The sequence below is a fragment of the Hyperoodon ampullatus genome (assembly GCF_949752795.1).
Source record: "Hyperoodon ampullatus genome assembly, chromosome: 11".
Lineage (NCBI taxonomy): Eukaryota > Metazoa > Chordata > Mammalia > Artiodactyla > Ziphiidae > Hyperoodon > Hyperoodon ampullatus.
The window spans coordinates 7,680,745-7,707,537 of record NC_136924.1 but is presented as its reverse complement, the minus strand read 5'-3'; the positions used below and the strand labels follow the sequence as shown (position 1 = coordinate 7,707,537).

At 35.6% G+C, this 26,793-nt stretch overlaps 1 protein-coding gene across 16 annotated transcripts in view; it reads left to right on the top strand.

Moving 5' to 3' along the window:
• The window catches only part of PPFIA2 (PTPRF interacting protein alpha 2), a gene marked incomplete at both ends in the record, with an annotated part of 446,629 nt that overhangs the window by 387,415 nt on the left and 32,421 nt on the right, over positions 1–26,793 (top strand). For all 16 annotated transcript variants that reach the window (XM_079715018.1, XM_079715015.1, XM_079715013.1 and 13 more), the window contains one exon: positions 23,251–23,332. In XM_079715018.1, the coding sequence (XP_079571144.1) occupies positions 23,251–23,332 (82 nt within the window). The remainder of the gene's footprint in view (positions 1–23,250; positions 23,333–26,793) is intronic.

Below are 26,793 nucleotides of genomic sequence, written 5' to 3'. Positions count from 1 at the left end.
GATTGCTTTAAATCTAAATGAATAAGAATAATCAAAACCTAGCCTGGCTAATGGACATGGTTTATTTCCCTTAAAAGTTAATTCTCATTTTTCCCACAATGAAATATTTATAAATAATGGCAATCTGGCCAGTTTTCATATTCCATATAAGGCAATGCCTCACATAGTTCATTTGTTGTTTATGGACCAAGTTAAGTGTCCATTTTAACAGCTACTAAAGTTAAAAAATTCCAATTACACAATGACTTGACAATATCATAAATTTAGGATTAAAGTTTAGCGATTGTTAAGTTTACACACTGTTGGATTGATTTGATATTAATTTTATGGAATTTTGTCTTGAATCCTAAGTATCCTCATAGTCAGAAAGTGATTTTAGTTCTGGACTTGGTTTGAGATCTTACTATGCTTGACTTTATTGTTTCATTTTGCAATATGTTTTGGCAAAATATAATTTTTAAATGTAGTAAATAGAATACTAGTCTTGAATATTAAGAAGAATATTAAAAACAAACTATAATACAACAAAGGTTAACATTCCTTAGCACAACTATTTCCTATAGAATAATAATATTTGGGTTAAAATGGATCCAACAAGGCTAGCATTGTTAATCAATGAAAGGACAGAAATATCTCTCTTATTATTGATCATCTCATAACAAAGCCCTGTGAGCACAAATATGCAACCTGTATTTGTAAGACATATAAGGAAGTGCTAACACTTATTCAGGACTTCCATGGCACCATGCCTGGGTTTCTGGGTTACCAAAGAGTGAAGTGTCTTTGTGTAATGGGTTTTACAAGATAAGCAAGGTAACTTATTTTTAAATGACATAGTTTCAAAATTTACTTCTATCAAATGTATTATTAATTATGATTAAATATTGATCATGTTCTCAAATTTTCTAAAGCATTTACAATTTTATTTAAACAATTCCAATATTCTTTTTTTTAAAAGACACCATATCCTCTTTAAGTGTGCTTCAAGGAATCATACTCATTTCATGTGTAATTGGCTACTTTCAAGATGGAAAAAAATTCAAGTACTTTTTTGGAAAAAATACACAAAAAAATGGAGCAAACTATTTCAAAATGTTGAACACTATAGATTGTACATGCATGATTGCAATGACTGTAGTTTCTTAACAGTTATTTTTCTACATTTTATCTAATGACCAAGCCAAATGATGTGTCCAGGACATAGTACTTAGACCTATGATCACTGTACCAAAGTTCATATCAGAGATTCATTAGTCTACCTGTGGGAATAGCAGAGCTGGAAAAAAGTCTTCTTTTTAACTTTACTAGGATATCAGGTATCTACAGTTGACAATCTGTGAATTTAAATTTAATTGGAAGAAATCTTTAAATAAATTACTTACGACACATTTTTAAAAACCATATGGGGGACATACTTTCAGAAAGCAGCATTCAAGACATTCCAAATTCTTGCAAAGTTCAGAAATTTGCAACGTTAGCAGTCCCAAACAAAGGTCTAATTTGAGGTGCACTTACCATCCAGCAAATTAAACACGTGTAGATTAAAGCATTTTACTTGGTCTGTGTTCCTACTTTGTTCTACTTCTACTTTGCTTTCTGGTGCAGAAATTTGTTTTTCTTATATTTCTAGCTACTGTCCTATGATGAAAATAGGAAATCAACAATACTGGATCTGTTAAAGCACCTACTGTTCTAAAAATTCTTGAGTTGAGTATTCTCTTCCTGAGTTCTGTATTATCACTCAGGTGATATTCTACCATCAGAACAATATCTAATCTTAAGGTCTAAAGTCAATCTATTGTTGTTCTACCTGGTTCATTTTTACTGCATCTTATCTTTGGACCAGTTTTTCTGCAGTCTTGTTGTATAGTTCTCCTAATCTTTAAGGGTTGAGTCACTTATTATTTGCAATATGTGTCTCCGTATTAAAATTATGATTCTCCACAGTTTTCTCAATGTGTCACTACTCTCTGAGATCTTTTCCATCATCCCTTGTTTGATTTCATTGGATGGCAAGCATCTTTTCTGATTTAACACAAACTGAATATCTTCCTCATTTCTAAGACTAGACCTGAGAACTTCACTTCTTCTCTTTTATACTTATCATCCTGATCTTCAAGAACTTATTTCCCTTTCTTAGCTCTCCAGCAAATGTTTTAGACTAAGCCCTAAAGCTACTTGCTCAGGATGGCCAATGAAAGTCAACCACACAACTCCAAAAAATAACTGCACAGCATAATAGAAGCTACTGCAAGGTCAAAAACGTACATGGTCTGGCCCACCAAGAACCTCAATTTATGAATGTTCTTTAACTCCCTAACTCCCCAAACTTCACTTAGAATCTAAGTGTGGGTATTTTGATACCCAGTAAATAGAAACTCTGTTCTTTGCCAAAGTTTAGAATTTATTTGGTAATAGACAAAGGAGTCAGACAATAAGAGATCAAAATGTCAGCTTTATTACTGATACAGCTGATAGGACATGATTTAGGTATATGGGGAAAAGGGAGGTTCCTAAAACTGAACCCCCAAGTTAGATAAAGTTACCTGACACAGAAAGAGCTGGGTAGTCATAGGTTTCCAAGATGTGAAAGTATAAGCCCCATCTCTCCTTAAAAATAGCATCTACAATATTATGATTCCATAAATATGTTACTTTAGAATCAATAACTATGAACTCACAAGGAAGAAAATAAAATTTTATGTCGTTAGCATCTTTGCCTAAAAAAGAGTTTTAGAAGTATCAATATATTTGTATTAATATCTCTTCAGATTTCTTATTTTTTCTCCTGGAACATATTTAGCTGCCAATTTCCCATGTCACCATCTCTGGAAATGTGTTGGTAAGGTTTATGACAAACTTCTTAAGATCTGTAAATATATTTTATACATAAAATTAATTGAAAATTGTAAAGGTATTGGTTTAAAATAATTTTTCCTCAAAACTTTAAACATAGCGCTCTTCTGGCTTCCAGTTGTGTCTAATGTCAGTTGATTGTCATTCTTTAACATATAACATGTAGGATTTCTTTTTCCTTTCTTTCTCTCTCTCTCTCTCTCCTGAAAGTTTGAGTTCTCCCTTTATCTTTGAGGTTCAGAAATGTCATAAGTATGTTTATATTCAAATGATTTTTATGTTTCATTTTTCTATTTCATACTTTCAATCTAAAGACTTGTTAGATTAGACTGTGTTACATGTATTGACCTAAAGATTTTTATTTCTAGACTTAACTTTGATTCTGAGAAGCTTATTTTTACAGCGACTTATGAGATTAAAGATGAAGTTGTCTGTTTCAGTAGTAATACCCCTGTCTAACTCTCATGACAGTCCTTGATAGGCAGTGAATGTATTAAAATCGACAGAATACCCAGTGAATGGTTACTTAGCTCCAGAAATACAAATCCTGAAATATCTGTGTCATTTTTTATCTTCCAGTGTTTTTCTCCTGCATTTTAACACTGTGTAATTTTTTATTAAAACATATATGCATGTTGAAATCTTCTGTATCTTGAGACTAAATTGAAAGATACCATATGAATATTAATATACTGACTAATATATCATCTTCAATCTTTAGTTATAATATAGGTAATATATTATTATATGTTAGATTTGCTATGTTCTCCTGAATGGATATCACTGCTAAGTGAATATGGATTTCGTATTTGAAATCAATTTCTCAACATCATTAAAATGAAATTAACATTCCAACTCAGCTATTGGCAGCATCCTCCAGAGAAGTAGTTTTATCCTTGGAGCATAACAGTCACAGTTAATCACTACCGATGAATCTTTATGTTAGAACTTCAAAGACATAAAAGTGAAGCTCTATAGATTTAGTTAATTTATTTCCATTGCAATCCTAACGGTCTTCTTCAGTGCACAGACGGCAATGTGTTTTGAGACTTGGCACTTTTAATCTTTGGCATTTGGAAGTTTCAGAGTTTGCATATCTCTAAGCAAAATAAATGTCACTGAAAATATTCATAATTAAAGGTATCACAGAAACTGCACAACATTCTTTCATTCAATAAATATTTATTAAGTGCCTATGTGCCAAGTTAAACTTATAAATGAGCTGTATTCCAGAGGTTAATTTGTAAGACGTGTTAGAAGCTTTGAATACATTTTCCCATGTAAGTAAGGTCATATATATGGAAGGTAAATGTCTTTGCTTCCCCTACAAAAATATATTTTGTAAGAATGTTATAGGCACTAAATTTGGCTGAATAAAACAAAAAGGGGAATTCACTGGTAGGATATTAGAGTATCTCAGAGATTGCAGAAGCAACAGTGCCAGGACAACTCTAAAATTTCAACTACGACAGATTATGAAATACTTCTCTAGAGTGTTGTCAAGAACTCATCCTTTCTGTTTCACATTTTTAAGTTCCTAGGCGAAAGAATCTGATTGGCCTAATGTAGAAGAGATATTTGTACTTGGATCAATTAGTTATAGTCAAGAGTTCATTTAGCACAGACATGGTTACAGGGGAACACTCTTGGGCAACCAACTCAAAAAGCTCTAATAAAAGTAGAATATTTCAGAACCTAAACCCAATGTTCTCAATATTTATCTGGGAAAATGTGTCAGTTTCCTACTTGGAATTCCAGAAGTTTGTCTGCTCTGCTGAGGAGCTAGAGCTATCATTGCCTTACCATCTGATCATGGATAGCCCTGCCACGCTCCAGCCATGGACAATTCTAAGAATTTCTTGAACCTAAAAAATACTAATAGCCAAAGGCTAAAGGCCAAAATCCATTGAAATTTGTTAGGAAAAATGAATCTGAGGAAAACCAATGTGCTCTTTATATATATATACATATGGAGGAAGGAAGAAAACATGCAGGAAATAGGGCTGCTCTTATGAACCTGCGGTGCAATGTTAATAGATTACAGAGTACGTAGAACCAGGAGCCGTGTATAGTCTCTGTATTTGCTGTCCATGAAAATGAAAAGAATAAAATAAGAATTAAAAATAGTAAGTGAAAACTCAAGATAGTTACATGTACCAGAAGAATGACCTCCTTTTCTAAAAATTAAAATCCATATTGTTTGTCTTGATTGAAGTAAATCCTGGATTAATGGAACATGCAAATGATAGCTTTTCACTCATTCACTTAGTGCCTATTATGTCCCAAGAACTGTGTTAGAAACTACCGATATTTGAATTATACAGTTCCACTCTTCAAAGAGCTTATAGAGACACAGTCATGAAAATAAATTATTGCACTTAAGTATTTCAGTGGCCATGATCCTTTCTCTAAGTCTCTGGTCTTTGAATAGAATGAGAAGAGTGTCATAAGCCTAAAGCCACCTAATGTTCTTATTTAACGGATGTTCTCTGAGATAAAGCGTGGTCACCTCACTGTTAGTTCCCAAAATAAATGTGAAACATCTATTAGGTTATTTTTGAACAATAAGAAAGGGGATTATCGATCACCAGGAATAAATGGAGTTCCTTAAGAATAAGCTGTGTCCTTAAACTTTTTAAACAGTTTCCAGACATGTAGATGAGGAAAAATGCTGTTGAAATACCACATATTGAGTTTAGCAAGGTATTTCAATTACTTTCTAAATGAACATAAGATTGAAATGAGACTAACAGCATGGAAATATAACTTGTGGGACCATTGTAATCACAGGGGCTGAACAAGTGAATTGATGACTGAGTGAAACAGAAGGTGGAGGACTCAGCCTTTTCATATTTGATTTAAATATGAATATGAGATTTGTGAAAGCATGAAGCTAAAGGACATAGTTAAGTTTTAGATAAATAATTTTGTTTAAGGAAGACCTTTAAAGAGAGATGTAAATCTAACAAGATGAAGTTTAATAGGGTCATTTATATAAATCTGCATCCAACTTCATGACCATACATGTTGATTACCTGTGTATAGGGGGATATATATCATTTAACTGCAGCTCCTAAGAAAAATGTTGCTACCAAAAAAAGACAAATTAACAATGCCTGATAAAGATATTGATTTCCAATATCCAAAAAGCAATTGATAAGGCCAAAACTCTATGCACTGACCAGATCATAGCTGGATATTCGGTTAATTTCTGGGAAATAGGCTTGAAGTAGATGTACTCAGACGTATATTCAGAGGAACATGACCAGCATAACAAGATGACACCAAACCATGTCTTCAAGCAGTGTTAGAAATAATTAAGAACATGTGGAGTGTAGACAACAAAGATCCAGATGCTGCTAAGAAAAGAGCAATTAGGTGTATTCTTTTGGCTGCTTGATAAGATCTTGGGCCAAAAGTGAGAGATTGTTACAAATAAATTTGAGCTGCGTCTAAGAATTGTTAACAATCACAGATCTGAGAAGAATTGACCTCTTAGAAAGAGAGTTGTTCCTCATGATTATGTCCAACATAGACCTGCCAAGCATATGGACGTGGCAAAATTATTAAATGAAGGATTCAAATTTCAGCTGAGAGATTGGATTACATGCTCTTTAAGTTGCACCTGACTTGGGATTCTGTGATTCTCTACACAATTCAAAGAACTAGATGCAGAGAATCTCCGCTTTTTTTAAACATTTGCAATGCTTAGCATAGTGTAGGTACTCAAAACATATGTTCAGAATAAATGAACACAGGACTAGAAGCTGGGTGGAAAAAGAAGACAAAAAACTAAGAATCTGGTACAGGAACTAGGGCGGTCACTTTCACCCAGATGACCAGCCAGAAATCTGGGCTTTGCCTTTACCCCTCGTTCTGCTTTGTCCTTACCCTTCCTCTAGGCACCTGCGTACATGATCACTGTCACCTCCCTATACTGTTAATCCAGATACTAGCTCTTTAAAATCTCTCAAGCATGTTGATTTTCTTCTTTTCTTTCTCAGGCCATCATACTAAAACAGTGTCTATACTTCCAGCCTTGCCTTCTTCTAATCATTCTTCACACTTCAGCTAAAGGGATCTATCTAAATCATATTTCTAAACTTGCCTAAAATCCCTCACTCATTTCCTAGCATCCCTAGGATAAATTCCAAATGCTTTTATATAGCCCCTAAATCCCTATATTATCTGGTTCCTGTTTATCTCACCAGCTTTATCTGTCTCTACTTCCCATCTTACATGTTATGTTCTTAATATACTTAATATCTATTTCTTGTTTATAACTACTTCTGTCTCCTTGTGTGCATATATCCTGTTCCATCTTCCTCCTCATCCTTTGTGTAGTAATGGTAATAATGATCTACTTTATATGTAATAAATATTTAATAATCACACTGAGTAGTTGCAGTATGCTAGGCACTGTTCTACACATTTTACATGTATTTTCTCTTTAAGTTTTCACAAAGATTTTGAGGTAGAAACTGCTATTTCCTCCACACATGAAGAAACATAGCTTTCCAAGCACTGTGGTATATAAAAGTGCAGGTTTCCTGAGCCCTGTTTTCTCTGAATTATTTAGGATTTGGGATAAGGCCACAATTTAAAGAGTATGTAGTCCAGTCTTTCAGCTGGACCTTGAGTACCCTATCTAATTTTAAATGGTCTCCACGAGGAGTCAAAAAAAATCTCTCTCTTTATACTCTGAAAAGAGTAACATAATTTTTTTCATAGATAATAATTAGCTTCTTATCTGACCCCATCCCATCCTTCAAAATGAGCAACAAATGTATTCAAATTAAACACCTTTTTTTAAGAATGAGAAATGGAGGTAATTTCAACGTGGTGTAGTTGCTTTATAAAATTGATTTTTTTTTCTGATATAATTAGCCACACATATTATCCCAAAGTTTGATATAAGAATAGTAATGCTGGACATATACCCTGAGAAAACCATAATTCAAAAAGAATCATGTACCACAATGTTCATTGCAGCACTATTTATAATAGCCAGGACATGGAAGCAACCTAAGGGTCCATTGACAGATGAATGGATAAAGATGTGGCACATATATACAATGGAATATTACTCAGCCATAAAAAGAAAGGAAATTGAGTTATTTGTAGTGAGGTGGGTGGACCTAGAGTCTTTCATACAGAGTGAAGTAAGTCAGAAAGAGAAAAACAAATACTGTATGCTAACACATACATATGGAATCTAAAAAAAAAAATGGGTCTGATGAACCTAGGGGCAGGGCAGGAATAAAGACACAGACATAAAGAATGGACTTGAGGACATGGGGAGGGGGAAGGGTAAGCTGGGACGAAGTGAGAGAGTAACATTGACATATATGCACTACCAAATGGAAAATAGATAGCTAGTTGGAAGCAGCCGCACAGCACAGGGAGATCAGCTTGGTGCTTTGTGACCAGCTAGAGGGGTGAGATAGGGAGGGAGGGAGGGAGACGCAAGAGGGAGGAGATATGGGGATACATGTTTATGTATAGCTGATTCACTTTGTTATACAGCAGAAACTAACATAACATTGTAAAGCAATTACACTCCAATAAAGATGTTAAAAAATAGTAATGATCACTAATAAATAAGCTATGTAAGAAATTTAAATATGTGCTTGAATCAATCTGTTATTCATCCCAGTAAAACGTTCAAAGTTAGTGCCTAATAGCAAGGATAATTAAGTTCCTTTATTAAAAGGAAAAAAAGTGACTAATTAAGGTAAACTTAAATATAATGGTGACTGACATCTTAATTGGGAGAGTATTCTCTATATTTATTTCCACAAATATAGGCTCTTATATTAGCTCTGTATGGTAATTTTTATAAGGACTTTGAAGATGTGCTTTTTTCCCATAGTTATTTAAAATTAGCCTTTCAGGAAGCAAGCTTCTCTACCTTGTTTCCACATTTCTAAGAAGGCCACTGATTACATCCTATTGCTACTATTTTGTAAAACATAGTTCTATAACAAGACTTTTCATTCAAAAATATATATGTATGTGTATATATGTTATATTTTATGCATATATGTATGTACACGAACATACAATTAAATGTCTTTATTTCAGATTTTACATACTTAAAATTTTGATTTGGGGCTTGACTGTGGTATGATTGCTAGGCAAATGAATAACAAAAATTCTTGGAAGAATAAAGATTTTTTAACCTCTTTTAAAGAGTCGAATATTTTAGCTATTTTGAATCAATATTAACTTTAAAGAAAAATTATTTCTGAAGAAGTATGATGATGAACCATACTTAAAACTTCTGAACCATTTTCTTTCATTTGTAAGGATCACTAGAAATGTGCTTCGCTATTTATTTTTATCTGTATCCCATCATCTGTCTTTATATGTAAAGCAATTTCTGCCATCACCCCGGGTGCTCTTGTATCCATATAGAACAACCATTCACAACTTAACATTCAAGTTCACAGCTTCATTACTTCCAATGTCATTCTCTACTCCAAGTCAGACACCTCTCATGTTGTATTCTCAATCTTGTCATCATCCCCAAATCATTCCTGTTTGAAAATTACTAATTCAAGCATATGATTCCTTCCTATCTCCTCCCTTCAGCTCCCTTTATCAACTTCTACTATCGTCTTTTTAAAATCTTCTATCCTTTCCCAGTGCATCAGCCCCATTTGGTCCTCTTCTCTCTCCCTATTTAGCTTGAATTCTATGTCCATAATTTCACCACACTCAAAAATTCCTAAAGCCCATCACTCCTCTTTCATTTGGTGACATCCACATCGTAACTACAGCCACCAATGAATATTCTTTCTCCATGGCTACATTTGGGCACCTCTGTGCTGCAGGAGAAAATTAATGCAGGGAAATTTGGACCAGCTTCATTTGGGAATTCAACACTGCCAAGTAATCCCAGTACTTTTCTCTCACAGATCTTCTTTCTACTCTCTGCAACTTCTGTTGGAGACCTCCACTGTCCTCAAACCCACATATTCTGCAGGTGCGTTCACATTCTACTTCAGAGGGAGAGAAAAAAAAGAGACCAATCTGAGTCCTCTGAATTATTTGCTGCCAAATCCATGCTAACACTTGCCCCCATCCTGCTTTATTATGGAAACTAGGTTAATCTCTTCTTACTTAAGAGCATCCTTTCCCATTTTGTCTGTCACGTTGTGCCAGTTTCCCACTTGTACTTATACATTCAAATTCTGCTCTCTTCGGTGTTGTGGCCATCAGCATTTAAACATTCTCAGGTTTCACCTATTGAAAGAAATCCTTTCTTCATTCCACTTTTCCACTTCAGTTACTACCTGTTCACTTCCCAATTTGGTGTTAATAATTGATTTTTAAAATTTCTGAGTCACCAACTTGAACCTTAAGAAGGAAGAGGCAACTCTGTTCCACATATGGAGTTCATTTAGTAAATTATTTCTAATATGGAGTTGTACATTCAAAGTTAGCTAGTTTATAAACAGAAGGCCCATTCATTCAGTAAGAGATCTAGAAGAGTAAAGTGAGGCAACTTAAACATTTAAGAATCCTGTTTTGGAATATAAGATATACGTTAGTTGATAATGTCTTCTTGTTTGTGTCTGGATGTATGCTGATGTTCCCAAGGAAAATATTGTGCCAGCAACTGGATTGATCTTATTCATTATAGGGTACCTTAAAACCTGTTTTCTAGGTCAATGAAAAATTGTTATTTGCCTATTACTTACAGTGGTCTTTAACTGAAAAATGTTAATTCTTGACCAGAATCTCTCTTGCTAGTCTCGTAACCTTGACAATCTGGAGTAGAAAGAAAAAGAATGAGGTTATATGTTCCTGTAAATAACTGCATGTAGAAAAGAATATCAATTTTATAAGAAGAAAAATCACTTTATCCAGACCAAAAAAATTATGCAAATATATATTACCTCTGATATGAATTTATAATATATTATCACAAACTCTCTTAGAGTCATTTACAATTATAGCTTTGTCCTTTGCAGAACATATTTTTTTTTGAAGGTTGTGAGCTGAAATACTTACTCTTCTAAAGCGAAATAGCTGCTCAGTATTGCTCTTAAACTAATTGACTATAGAGAAGAAGAAAGTTCATAAAAACTATGAAAAGTCAGATAACTTATATACATCGATAAATATATTAGAACTTTAAGTAATACTTCTTGACTGATGCCTTTATATTTGTGTTTCCTGTTTATTTTCATCATTTTTCTTATGTTTTATATTCAGGGTGTTTCTATAGGTACAAGTTTCCTATTTTAAAAATGATAAATATGTGAGAAATATTAATATTCCACCGTGTGCAGACTTGTTCACCTTGTTTTATTGGAGAGCAATTCCTAGGTAGCTAGTAGACTGAGGAAGATTATTTTGTCCATGGTAATAACTGGCCCCAAATACTTTGGCAATTTTCATGAAGAGCACAGAAATTGCCCTTTTCTCAGAACTCATCAAAGTGTTCACAGGTATGTTGACAGGAAAACCACTTTAACCGCCTGGAATGTATCTCTTTGGGTCTTAATTTTCTTTATGTTGCATATATGTTGTAAGAAATATGCCTTAAATTTCTTAGGACATTGTGATGCCAATTTGTATGGACAATTATGTTTTTGTTTATGTGAAAATTTAAAGAGCTTGCCACAGCTGATCTGCAGCTAAGGTCAACGAACATGCATTTCTCTAAAATGCATATTTAATGAAAGAATATACAGTTTCTCTGAATGAATGTGTTTGGAGGAGGCATGTGCAGGGTGTGGCATTGCACGTGCAGCTTTTCTTTATAATGATTGTGCAATAAAAAAGGGAGCTCTCTAACTTGCCTCATTTCTTAGATAGGAATCTCTGCTTCATATTTTGTTATATTGACTCTATTTTATGAGCTATAGTAAGTTTTATTTTTCTAAGAATTCGTCTATTATGCTTGTACAGAAAATTTTAAATAATATTCTCATGGCCTTTTGTTGGATTATTTAAATTCCATATTTTCCCAGTGCCTCTATTCTATCCAGGGAACAAGTGGGCTACTTCAAACACTACATTTAAATCTACGTTTTTGTGATGATTTTTGGTAGCATTGGTGAACCAATCTAGTTCATTTTCCCCCTCAGTGCAACATTTATAAACATCTGTCCAGATAAATAAATGCTTCTCCTGAAAGACACCCAGTTAGCACAGCTCAACATTTATTCTGGCAGTTCACATAGAGGAGGAAGAATTCCATGTGTCAGGGGAAGAAGTGATAGAATTTTTTATACTTTCTCATGATCTGATCACTGGCACATGATTACTATTGTTACAGCACTTGTTAGGATTATAAAATTATGGATCTGGAATGTCCACATTCCTTCTTGCCTCAAATTAAATTCAGGAGATTGAACCTCAGAAGCTACTAGTGATTTTGACGAAACCATGTACGTGAACTAGAATCCAGACACTGACCCTCAAACCAGTGCTTTCTTCAAGTTACTGCCTTCCAGAAGTCTGCTGTATTTTTCTTAAGCTCTAACAGTAAGCTTATAAATCTGTATGAGAATCTGAGCACCACTTAGTAAGTTACTGCTTCTATTTGTAAACAGTAGCCTGAGGCAAAAAATATTCTTTAACAAGCTGCCTGACTTCCTCCAGGGGTTTACTAGAGGCTGGGAAAATGTGATCATGCATGTTTCAGAGTGGCTCATTTTCAAGAGACAGACTTACTGGTCGACTATTAGAACTGCCCTCATCCTGATTATGCTTTTGGACGCAGTGAGTATGTGTGTCATGGTGAAAAAAAAAAAAATACCATGTCTTTCTCATATCTGAGCTTCCACACATCTGAAATGATGCTCTTGTTTTATTCCATGGCTTTCTTTGGATTGAAATGTATCCATTAACATTTGTGTGCTTTTCTTTTCCATCCGTCCTTCTTCATCTCATGAAAAGCACGTCAGGGTAAGTTGAATCACAATGGCTGCTGAACATGTTTCTTTTCAGCACCATCCTCTTTTTCTTTTATCTTTAGTGTTTCTCTTTTCAGTTGTAACACAAGCTGCACTGCCTCTGACCTAAAATGAAAGTTGTGAAGTGTATTCATTTCCTTACCATAAAAGGAATCATTGGTTCAGAGAAATGTTTTTCACATTCAGATTAATCATGTTGTCCTTTCAGGCACTTCAATTTCTTCGGTTCTATTACACATATATCAAAAGGCAATCCAGATGACATATCCCCTGTTTCTCAAGTCACTCTCTAGGAGTTAGTGTGACATTCAGTGAAGCTTAAGTAATAGTTGCAGGCCACTTGAGTACTTTTGACTGTGCTGTAAGGCTGAGACTGCCTGTATGTTTTTCCTAGTTCTTTGTGGTTCTCCACCAGCATCATATTCAAGAGATAAGTTTATTTGTTGATTACTAGAACTACACGTACATGAAGAAGGTTAAATGCTGGATCTTACCCAGAAGAACTTTCACACTTAGATTCCAAAGTAATCCTTGGTTTTGGCTGAACCCTTTGGTTTTGTGTGTTCTTTTGTTTCCTATACTACTAGTTAATTTTTAAAGCTTTGAAAAGGTATATTACTAAGATTACTGTTTCAAATTTCAAATCCTGCTTTTTGAACTAAACTTACAATTTGTTATTTATTTCTAAAACCAACTGGGCTTCAAAGTAAAACAAATTATGCATAATATTATAAAATAATACCTTCGTGTAAATGTCTGCATTGGTAACATGGTGAGCTACAAAACACTTTAGATTGAGAGAGATTTTGCTTTTACATTTAAAGCAGAACATTTTGAGGGGACAAGTAAAATGGCTCCAATAAGATGCAATTTTTCAGGAATTGTGAAGAGTGTCACTAATTGGCAATGTGGATATTTTATATACCAATAAAGGTCATGTGCTTTGTTCATTAATATGGTTTATATTTGTTATATTTTTCCTACTCTAATTTTAAGTTATAGTTACTATTACTAATCATTTAATAATGCAATATTTACTTAAGGATAATTTATGATATTAAATTCTAGGAAGTGTTCTTGCAAATGCAAGGTAAGCTGTGATAGAATACTATTCAACTATGCTGGCCAAATGCAAGTTGTAAGATCTTAGTTTTTAAAAACAATCGATATTCTGACATTGGATTTTTAAAGCATTATTTTCATGTCATCATGAATTATTGGCCTAATGATTTTAAGTTTCATGAGGAAATTGAAATAATGAAAATAATGTCAAGAAATACAACTTCATTCCCCCATCCCTTTTTGAATGAAATATTGAAAAATAATAGATTCATAATGCATCAATATTTATGGACTTTAAGAAACTGATACAATTACCTTAATTGGAAAATTCAATTTCTTATCTTGCACATGCTCCTGGAATTTAAACATTTTAAGACCTCAAAATTATTCCCTTAGTACAGTTGCTAAAAGAAAGCTTAGGAGGTTAAATGTCAGGAGAAGACAGTGCAAACATAGTAAAGACGTGGGAAGATTTGAAGTGGAAAGAATATTGAATTAGGAATCAGAAGACAAGACTTTAAGCCCCAACTTTCCCATGTGTTTGCTGCATACTTTTGAGTGACTGACTCATATTTTGTGCACTTTCTAATATTACTGTCAACTTCCCAATACTCACAAGAGTATGAGAAGATATGAATAATCTCAGAAGCATAGAAACTATAAACTTCAAATCTGAGTTAAAGAGGGCTCAAAATTAGATGAAGCACTAAAGCCATCTAGTCTAAATGACATCCATATAAACCTGAAAAATTACCAATGTTCCTCCAGTAAGTCCCCAATTTACAGTCAGGAAGGGACTGGGAAGAACAAACCACAGTGTCTTGCAAAAGTGAAATTGTTTACTGGAAAGTAAGACAAGCCCCTCTAGTTTTTAATAACAGCATGAGTAATTGTATTGCTCCATTGCATTTGTGCGTGCATGTGTGCGTTTATACCTTTTCAATGGTTTTGAAAGTGATTAAATTCAGAACAAAATGAGAAGTGAAATTATGTAAACCCCTACTCAAATTCACAAATAAATTAAATTTCTTTCCTGAGAATGTGCCCTCCATTTCAAGTAGCTTGCAGGGAAAAAAAAAGATTTCAACATGAATGAACTTTGGTTTTATGTAATCAAATAATTTCAAGCAACCTAGCATGTATTCTGAGAATCTAAATAAAACACTACTTAAATGTATAATGGACTTTTATATGCACTACATGTGAAAATGTGCCATAACGGGATACACAAACACACACACTTGCACTTACACACGTACAAAATCGCAGCCTGCCATGCTTTCAAAATCAAGTCAACCTTGTTAATATTGGATTTGAAACCCTTAATTTTATGGAGCTAAATGTGTTTACTTAGGTAATCAATGTCTGAAGCAGCTGATTGGGATTTGTAATATATTTCTGTTTAGGATATTATGTTAATTAAGATATACATTTTCAGCTTACAGAAGTTAAAAAATTTGAAGTGGTACCATATTTCCTTCATATTTGCTGACCAGAATTTCAAAACAGTTTCTCAAATATGTAATTTTAATTTTCATGGAGTTGATCAACAGATATAGACTTCTGAATGATGAGATTATAGCTTCTTGTCTGGTTGAAATTTGAGGAGATCATGTTCTGTTTACCCTCTTGACTGTTGAAGTTTATTGGAACAAGATACATTTTATAATTAATAATGGTGTGAAGTCTATGTAAATTTACTGTTATATTATGTAGGGAAGATTTATTCTCTGTGCTACACTGTTAAGAAGTAGATTCAATTGTCAAATTATTTTGACTTATATTTCATTCTGGTTCTTATCGAGCCACATACTTATTTCTCCCAGTTGTATCAATAAGTAAGTACTTGTTGTGTGCCACAGTAAGTAAATAAGCCCTAAAGATAAATTATTCAACCAGAGAATTACTTTGTATTGCAATAATACAAAATTAATTGAGCTGAAACAAATTACAACAAATTCAGCTTTTCCATCCTTATTATATAAATGGTGCTAACCTCCTTCCTCTGGCCAATATTCAGAGCCTGTTTGTAGTAGGGAACAGCAAGAAAAGAAAAGTCATAGCTCTTTTTTTCTCTTATAGGGTTGAGGACTGAAATGTGTGATAGTGAGGGAGTAAAGACTATCTATATTAGCCAGGAAGTCACATAAATGTATGCCTAAATATGAATGAATAAAAAGGAGAGAAATAAAGGTGGGAAACTATCATTGTCTTTAATTCTAACAAAGAGGTGGTTGTTACTATCTTCCTTTTACAGTTAGGAAAAGTTCAGAGAGGTTAATTAGCTAAAGGATAGTGTGGGGTGTTAAGAGGCTGACTCTGTGACCAGGTGGCTGGCACTCAAATTCTGGCTCTGCACTCACCGACTCTGTGCTCCAAGTGGCCTCTTTTCTTCAGTGTCCTCATCTGCAAATGTGTATCAATATGTATCTTATTGGATTGTCATGAAGATTAAATGACTTACACATATAAAGCACTGAGGATAGTTCTTCACACATAGTAAGTGATATATGCACATCAGCTGTTATTATCTGAGATCTAAACCCTAATTTGCCTGCATATAGAAACTTTGGTCTTTCAAACCATGATATTATATCTTAGAAGGATATGAAATGGTTCATATGAATAAGAGAGCACATTAGATAAAGTTCTATTATAGTACTCACTGTATTCAATTGTAATACAACTTATTTAATTACATTTAAATAGAATTATAAATTTTAAGTGAGAAGTATAGTAAGTGCAATAACTAGAGTATATACAAGTTATAATATTTGTGTAGAAGAGAAAATTAATTATCCCTGTGAAAGGTCTTGGCATCTTAACAAGAAGGATAAAGCATAAATTTTGTCAGAAAAATAAGTGTGAGTTTGTCACAATTATGATGCAAAGAAGGATGCTCTAGGCAGAAGAAAAAGGCATGTACAAAGTCATAGAGGGTAAAATAGAATGAGGTATTTGGAAAATGGCAAGTATTTCAGTATTGCTTGAGCAGAAGAAGCTGGGAGATAGCCAAGGGCCAGATCACCAAGGGTCTTTTTAGTTGAGCTAAGATAGTTGACCTATATTTTCAGTTGCCTGCTTAAAAACCTCAAGGGGGAGATTTTTAAGCAGGCAACTCTTACAAAAATATTTGTGTTTAGAAAGGTCTTTCTGGAATTTGGAACAGGGATGAGAGGTAGGGAATACCAAAGGAGAGGCAGACTCTGGGAATTCATTTCCACGATCTACAAATGAGAATTTGAACAAAAGCTTTGGTAATAGTTGATCAATTTACAAAATGTCATATTTAATGTTAGAGAGGGCACTTTTATTTCTTCCTGCAGCCAATCTGTGTAGCAGGTCAGCAAACTTCTTACTTCTTTTTAAGATGTAATAAGTAGTTGGATATTAACAAAGACATAGAATCCTTAAAAGCTGCCCTTTGCTCAAGGATCCTGGATGGTTGTCAATACTGAGAGTTCATGGGTTACAAAACAGCAATCTTGCAAAAGATATTCTTGGCTAGATCCTGCAAAGGAAAATGCGTGGTATAGTAGAAGAGCAAACTCTCATCTCCAGGACTTTAGTCTCGGGTGGGAGATGAGGCCCATTATGTGCTGCTCATCAACAGTCTTTATGAGCAACGCTGACACTATGAGTTTCCAGATTTTGAAAAATAAAAAAGTCATTGTGGGATCTGGGATGATCAAAAATAAAAGGAAGTTTTATGATTCAGGCGAACAGTAAGATTTTGATAGTGGAAGAAGAAGAGAAAGAACTTACCAACTCTGGAAAATGGTACTTGCAAAGATGGAATTATTCATGTTCATATTATTTGCCAAAGTAGGTTTTCTGTTCTAGTGAAAAATAAGGAAAGATGATTAGAAAGGAAAATCAAGACGAAACCGATTTCAGTCTTTGTAATCCAGGTTAAGGATTATGCTTTAGGCATTCGAGGAACCATTGAAGGGTTTTCAGAGGATAGTGCAATTATAAATAGCTCACGTATCGGCTGTTTCCTTTGTACAAGTCACTGTTGTCATCCCATTACATATATTTTCTTATTCAACTCTCATACCAACCCTCTGAGGTAGGTACTGTTATCAACTTCATTTTACAGATGAGGAAACTGAGGCACAAAAAGGTAAAGTGACTTGTCTTTGGATGCACAGCTAAGAAGGGAGGGCACCAGGAATCCAGCCCAAGCATTCCCACTTCAGAGCCCACTGTATTACCTACTTTGCCATGACAGCAGATTTTTTTTCATGGCAGTGTATTGCAAGGGTAAGAAGCTTGGAGAGTGGGGCCAGTTAAAAGACGAAAAAAGAATAATGGCAGTGAAAATAGAAAGTGAAAGAAGATAAAATACAAAGTATGAATGGGTAATTGACAGGCGTTAAATGGAGGGTGACTGAAATGGCCAGTCTGAGTGACAAAGGGAATGGTACCATATGGTATGTAGACAGTCATGTCGCAAATTGGCAGTCCCAAAATAGCATCCTAGGCTAAGTGGTCTGAGAATAAAGTCTCTTTTCACTGACAGCAATGAACCATCCACACTGGGAAAAATATGGAAAAGGAGACTTTCCTGCCCCCATAGTTTATGAATTTTTGAGTAACTAATGAATTTCATTTCTCAGAGTTTTATCATCTTATTGAATTTGTTGATTTACAAGTTGTTCTCCCAAACTGTAAGGGTACGAGAACAGGGACTTTGTATACCCCCGGACTAGGTTTGGCAGTCAGTCATTAGATTTTTGTAGACCTACCATGTATCTGGTTTTTGTCCTCAAAACAAAAAATAAAACTGGCTAAATCTCTGACTCAATAAAATGTTAAAGATACTCTAGGGAAAATTGTTTAGTACTAAGGGGCCTATAGAAATAAGTAGTAAATATTTCCCCTGGGTCCAGGGTAGGATGGCTTCTGAGAAGAAGTATTTTTGTTGTGTCTTGAAAATCAAGATAAAGTGAGTGGGAAGACAAGACAGGAAGGTATGTGGATATTGTTTAGTGTGAAGGAAACAGAGCTTAGAAATGTAAGCATACTCCACCTATGAGGTCAAAACTGAAATAATTGGAGAAAGACATGAAACCTGAAAAGGAAGAGCCAGACATTTCTATTTGGATGGAATCATTTAAGCAAAATCATACTTGCTTAAATTAGTCTGGATTAGTATTTAGGAACTACAAGCCTGGAAAATACCCTTGATTTATTGACATTTTTAGGCATTCTCAATCCTTTATCTAGAAATCCTTGGGTCTAGACGTTACTAGGGGGCCCACACTTTGTTCCTGTCTTCAGATCAGGCACAAGCAACTGCAGGCCGCCCTCTGCACATTTCTGTGTGAACTTGCCAATTACTCACACACCTGCGTGTTCCCCAAGCGCTGGGCCTTCTTAATGTGTCACATTCCATTTACAGTCACTCACTGACACCCTTATCAAGAGAGTCTGAGGCCTTTGGAGGGAATCTAACGGTATTCTTTATTGCAGACAAGAATGTGTTCCCTGAAAATACACAGTGACTCAGAAGTTTTTCTGATTCAAAATGACCTTCCCTTACAATTAGTACTTTTCTTATTTTTGTTTCCACACAGGAAATGACAATCCTGTACCTGAAACTTCCTCTAGAAGGAAGTGCTACTGATGTCCTCTAAAATCTGGTCTAAAACTTAAAACAAAAATGGGTGCCCATAACTATAGTAATGTATAAGTGATTTGAGGGGAAAGGATGGTTAAATATTAGATTGTCTAAAAGAAAGGAGGGAAGGAAAGAAGGGAGGGAGGGAAGAAGGGAGGGAGAAAGGAAAGAAGGAGAGAAGGGATGAAGGAAGGATGGAGGGAGGGAGGGAGGGAAGGAAGGAAGGAAGGAAGGAAGGAAGGAACGGAGGCAAAAATGTTTCTTCAGGCCTGAATAGAAAGACAGTAACTTCAGACGCAGATGAGTACTAGGGAATGTGATCATGACATCGCTCTGGAAGAACTGTCACTGAACCTTTGAAAAGGTTGAATCTGGGGCACAGAGAGAATGCATAAATTTCTACACATGCACTGGACGAACAGAGAACACCAGTATATACAAAATGCCTATTTGGGCCAAATCAGTTTTATATTTAATATTTCTAATATTTTTCTGACAGTGACTTCAAAATATCTAATGACAACAAGCATGGCCCCATGAAATTAATGCTATACATGCCCTTAATAATGTTATGAAATCATCATGTATTAAACTCAGTGATTTCCAACAGTTAGAGCATTACCCATATTGCTTTATTTTTCTAACAGTGCCTCTCTCTCAAGCCAATACGCCCAGATATATGTCTCTTATAAATTCTGTCTAATGCAGACTTTTTTTTATAATAGAGAAGAATTAAATGTAATATTGCTTTGAGAATGTCAATGCATTTCTTTACATAATTAAAACTGCCCTTGGGTTAAGAAAAAGCAGGTCCGGAGTTAACATCAGGTAGCACACAGTCCTAGAGTAAAATCCAGCCAGCCACTCCAATCTGGCCTGTTTCTCACAGTTTCAAGTGTGTCATTTCAAAAGCCTCTACTTGGGATTTAGCCCTGCCAGCTGAGGACCAAAGGGCAGAATCCACTGGACTTGAGCCCCCTTATTTCATTATCTTTGCAAACTCTTCCTAAAGTTATTGTGCTATGAGAGTTTGTGATTTAAACACAATAAACAAAGCAAAAAAAAAAAAGACTTTTCCAAGGTTTACATCGTCCAATGACTTCTCAAGCAATTGTATGATAAATTTCTGTTCAAAAAGAGAATAAGATTATTTGAACACACTGGATTACCTCAACCAGATTCCTATCAGGGGTCACAAACCAGATCAGACTCTTGGACTTGTGTGGAATGGGTGCTATGCTGACGAAGTGGCTAAAAAAATGGACTAAAAAATACACTATGGGATGCCAGTTACTGAAACAAGAAGCAGCTAAATGCAAATACTGACTGACATGTTCAACATTCACAACTATTTACAGAGCACCTCTTTGGTGCCTGCCTTTGTTCTAGATGCTTCAAATGCACTTCTGAACAGAGTATGTATCTGAAACATTCGTTCTCCTTGAGCTTATTTTCTTTCATGTGATGACAGATTGAGGAGTAAATGACACTGTATGTTAGAAGCTAAGTGCCATGGAAAAAAAATGAGGCAAGGAATGGGGATAAAGAATGTCTGCTTGGTGTTATGGGAAGGAGGGGAAGAGACATTCAGAGGGAAGGAGACATTTGAATAAAGATTTAAAATATGTGAGGGAGTCAGGCATGTGAAGATAGAGGGGACAAGCATTCAAATGGAACAGCAGATGCAAAGGTCCTGAGGCAGAAAAAGGCCTGGACTGTTTCCAGGGAGCAAGAAGTAAACTAGTCTTGTGGAGTGAGATGGGAATTGAGTCAGAAAGAAGAAGAGGGTAGGGTGGATCCTAACAGCTGCTTGAGCTTTTATTCGCAGTGAGACAGGTAGTAATTGGAAAGTTATGAGCAGAGAAGTTACATTATCCAATTTAACTTTTAATAGGATCACTGCAGCTCATGTGGTGCATTTTTTAATTAAGGAACTAGTCAGAATTAAAATGTTCTAGTTTTCAAAAATGGCATATGTACAACTCATGTAATTCACTTGTGAAAATGTTATGTGCTTCCTAGGTGTTGAGTGCATATTGACTTGCTTTTTTGCTAAATGTAGCAAAAACCAGTTGTAAATGTATACTTGTTTCTTCCCCTTTAACGCCACTCACCTGTCACATAACTGGAAGTATTTTTTCCCTAATGAATATAATATTTCAACTCTGAGTAATGCTCTTGGCTCTGTGGAAGCCTACTCTACATTTTCTTGCACGTATTCTGTGTTCAGTCCTGCCTCTGCCCCCCCACCCTTACTGCTCATCCAGATTGGAACATCAACAGTAACTCCTTCCCACCAGCCCTTCAAAGTCAGTTCAGTTGCTGCAAAGCCTTCACTGATCATTTCCATTGCTACTAACCCCTTCTCCAAAACCCTCATCCTCAGAATATGCATCATTGAGTTTTGGCATCTAATTGTGCATTGTGCATGTTTTTAAACAGTTTCATGTGTTTGCTTTTTCTACGTAACCAGGGATCTCCTGGAAAACCCCTCTAGTTTCACCTTTGATTCATGGCACCAGTGTCGCTGTTCCCTTTCCCAGGTGCTGAATAGCTTACACATGCTTCTTTGCTATCCCATGAAATGAAAGAGCAGTTGATTTATGTGTCTCTTCATCTACTATAACTTTAATTTTTGTTTTGCCTCTCTGTTTCTTTGTCACACTGCATTTTTTTTGGTAGCATCCATCACAGACATGGAAAGCTTTCGTGTTAAAAGACATTTTTATTATATATTTTAACATATAGTCCACCACAATAAACAATTAATCAGTTGGTAGTAGGAAATAATTAAATGCTTCATTTTGGAGTTCCTAAGCATGAAAGACACACAGTCAACATAAAGCAATATGTGTAAAAATGTGTGTGTAGGATCAATGCATCTAAGGAATAGAGAATATATTTTCCAATATAGTCCTGGCCAGGTATATATCAATTTGAGTTTCAAAGAAAACAGAAACTTTCTATTTCAATCATGAGTGATCTGAAATTGGTTTTGTAGATGGATGTCAAGGGTCAGTAGTAGAGATAGTGATTAAAGATGCATTTGTCAAGGTTCTTTACAACTTTTTGTTATCAGAAACAACCATTTGTTGTAATTGAGATGTTTTGCTTTCATTAAAACCAGTAGTGATTATAAATGGAAATAAGTGTACTATTGAATTTTACACCTTACATTGCTTTGTAGTGATGGAAGTCAATTTACCTCGGAGTTCTCTTCAAATGAGAAGTAATTTTGTGGTCTATACAAAAAACTAACTCCTGAGATAGACATCTGGACCCAGAGAGCATACTAAAATCAAGCATATCACTTGAATGGGGCTAAAATGACCAACTTGATCTTCTGCCTCTATAAACAGGCATTTATCTACTACTGAAATAATAAGGGAAACAGGCAAGACAGATGGAAGAAGCCTCAGTTAGATCCTGTAGTGCATGCCAGAATACGCATATGTGGGCCAGTTTCTTGTTTAAGGGATAAGATATTTGCTGATAATAAAATTCAGCTTCTTAGTCCATTAACATTTAATGTTTGAATTTTAGTGAATAAGTGTTGGGGAAAATTATTTTTAGATGTCAGTGTTTCATTTCTAATAAAATCAATGGATGATTTGCATGTTTTATTCAAAGGAAGAAGGATTTCTGTTATTTCTGTATTAACTCATAAAAAGTTTATAAAGGATTATTGGGTTTTTTAAAAATATTGTCATTAAAAATAATCACAGCTGTCTTTTCCCATATTACCTGACTAATCATCTTTGCTGTATACTTCAGGCATGAACTTCTAGAAGAAGCTCGGAGAAAGGGATTACCTTTTGCCCAGTGGGATGGGCCCACTGTAGTCGCGTGGTTAGAGGTAAGAGAGTTAAACCAGAAGGCTCTTAATCCAATCACTGCTAACTTGATAGTATTTTTAGAGACAAGTAAAGACCGGTTCCTGACATCCTAGTTTTCCAATAGTCTGGAATAACTTATAAAGAGAATATTTGCTTTATCTAGGGACCCATGGGCATTCTTGTGATTTGACTCTGATGTTTTCTTGCGATTGTGGCAGAAGGAAGCAGGCCGCGAGATAAAAGAAAATTTTGGTAAATTCTATCTTCTTCATATCCAGAGTAAATCAAGAAACAGTTTTTGAGTGATACCTCTGTTGTTGCAAGAAAACATCTGTCCCAGTACATCAGTCCAGAGCCCTTCCTCATCAGCCCGTTAACAGAGAAGAGGCATCTCCATATATTTAACACTTCTGACTTATCCAAGATATTGCTGCCATTTCTTTGCTTGTAGTATAATTCCTGAACCTAGTTCTTTAAGACTAGGGGCCAGCTAGATTTAGACATTTGGAGTTATGCAGAAGAAGATGCATTCCCTTGTTCCCTTCTGTGTCTAGACTGAATGTTTTAATGAAACAAAAACTACATTCAGCATTTCCTGCATAACACAAGGGTCTGGAGAAGTACGTTAATACTTGATCAGCTTGGAGGCAGCAGGAGCAGACCAGGACGGTGAACGGAATACACATCTGACCACGAAGGGCCCCTTCATACTGCTTATCAGTAGTTTTCACTGCCCCTTCCATTCAGTTCTCTAGTGTGGGCTGTTGGCAGCTGCTAGGATATGCTGATGTCAAGGCAAAAAAGAATACAGTCAGCCCTCCCTGTCCATGGGTTCCCCATCGTGGAGTCAACCAAACACGTTCAATCTGAGACAGAATCCGAGGATGATGAGCCTGTGTATACCAAGGCCCAACAGTAAGGGACTTGAGCATCTGCGGATTTTGGTATGGGGTGTCCTGGAGCCAATTTCCTGAGCGTACCAAGGGACTGACTGTATGAACTTTTCTTGCTTGGCAGAGGCAATTAAAACCCATTTTTTTAAAAGGTTCGGGATTACAAAATTGTCCACCTTCATTATCATATCACATCCAGAGCTAATGAATTAATCAATAAGGAACAATCAAAACTCACTTGAGTTTAAAAAATAATCTTATACAGCTAAATATAAAAACATGCTGCCTTTTTTTCTTGGACTGAGAAAAAAGGCTGTGTCTTGCTTTATTTTATTCTTTTATATCAGTCAGGGAATTTTTAGCTTATTAGTGATCAGAGCTGCTCCTTCCAAATATTTCTTTCAAATTACTATATTTTAAAAGTCAATTATAAGGCAAAATGCTTAAGAAAGCCCACCTCAAAATTGAGAGCAATTCTTTGTTCAGTTTCTCTCCAGTAAAATGAGCTGCAGTTTGACAGAGAGTTAACTGCTGTTTTGGCAAGTGATGAACAAATCCTTTATATATTAAAAAAACAGAACAAAACAGATTTACTGACATTAAGGGGCTAGAAAATGACAGGCAGTGAAGTTTTTGCTAATTAAAACTATCCTGAGCATGCAGAAATTGCTCATAATGTGCTCCATAAAGTGACTTTATAAAATGACTTTATACAGTGATTTCACAACTATTTACAGAGCACCTCTTTGGTGCCTGCCTTTGTTCTAGATGCTTCAAATGCACCTCTGAACAGCGTATGTATATGAAACATTGGTCCTCCTTGAGCCTATTTTTTTTCATGCGATGACAGATTGAGGAGTAAATGACACTGTATGTTAGAAGCTAAGTGCCATGGAAAAAAAAATGAGGCAAGGAATGGGGATAAAGAATGTCTGCTTGGTGTTATGGGAAGGAGGGGAAGAGACATTCAGAGGGAAGGAGACATTTGAGTAAAGATTTAAAGTATGTGAGGGAGTCAGGCATGTGAAGATAGAGGGGACAAGCATTCAAATAGAGGGAACAGCAGATGCAAAGGTCCTGAGGCAGAAAAAGGCCTGGGCTGTTTCCAGGGAACAACAGTGTTGTATAATAAGTGAAATTATACAATGGAATAAACAAGATGAATGAGGCGGGTGATCCAATGAATGAGAGCTCTTAACTTTCACCTCCTTTAGTATCTCCTTCAATGCACAGCCCACTAAGAGTGATGTGAACAAATAAGTCTGATGCTTCACACACCATTTATCGACACGAAAAACTTTGTGAAAGTCTAATCAGGTATGACCTTGGTAACCATGTATTGGCAAGCATTTGGGTAATGTTAACCAGTGTGGAGATCCAAATATCTTAGCACAGAGGAGATGAAAAGAGGTGACAATCTTTAGGGTCCAGTGAAGGTATATTTAGATGTTTAGTTATTTTGAACAACTTGAGTTTACAAACTATGAAGTCAAGTCCCATCTTCTGTCGTAGCTAATCATATCTGTCAAGGCAAGGTCAACTCCTTTGTCTAACCTGTAGGAGATACTATATTCAGTCATGCACTGTACCTATATCCCCTCTCTCCTTCTCTTATCTCAGTCACAGCCCAGGCCACATTGACTGAAAGATTTGACTTTTTGTGTTTCCTCTACAGAGGCAAGCAACCCTTTAATATGGCAGAATTTTTTAATTAAAAAAAATCAGTGTTACCTATTATCATGTAACAAATTATCCCAACACTTGGCATTTATTTTCCTCCTGGCTTCTGTAGGTCAGGAATCTGGACATGGTTTAGCAACCGCCTCTGTTCAAAGTCTCTCACAAGGCTGCAAGAAAGGTGTCAGCCAGGACAGCAGTCATCTCAAGGCTTGACTTGGGGAAATCCAATTCCAAGCTGACTCAGTTCCTTGCTAGCTGTTGGCCAGAGATATCTGTTCCTTTCATGTGAGCATCTCAAAGAATAACTCACAGCCCTGCAGCTGGCTTTCCCCAGAGCAAGAGCTCGGAGAAGACAGAGGGGGAGAGGACTTGCAGGAATGAAGCCACAGTCTTTTCATAACCTAATCTGGAAAGTGAGATACCATCACTTTTATCATAGTCTTTTCATTACAATAAGTCACCAGGTCCAGCCCAAACTCAGAGGAAGAGGACAATACAAGGGCAGGAATGTCAGGAAGTGAGATCATTGGGAGCCATCTTAGAAGCTGTGTAACACCAAGCCTTAGAAATAATAAAGCCAAATCCCTTCCATTTTACAAATGGGGAAAATAAGGCTGAGGTTTAGAAGACTTATTTGACTCGCCAATGACAAGGAAGGAATTAGAGCCCAAGCCTTCTGATTCTTGATCCAGAGCTCTTGGCATTGTATACTGCTGATTTACAGTTTTTCTTCTCTTACTCTCTCACTTTTTCTCACTCTCATGCTCTCTCCTTTTACTCAATCTGTTCATATCAACAAATAAAATAAACAACAACAAAAAAATCAGTATGTTGGCTGTTTAAAACCAAGATTTAAACTGCTCATTTGCATGTGCCCTGTTTCTTAATCATAGCTAATGATGGAGGAG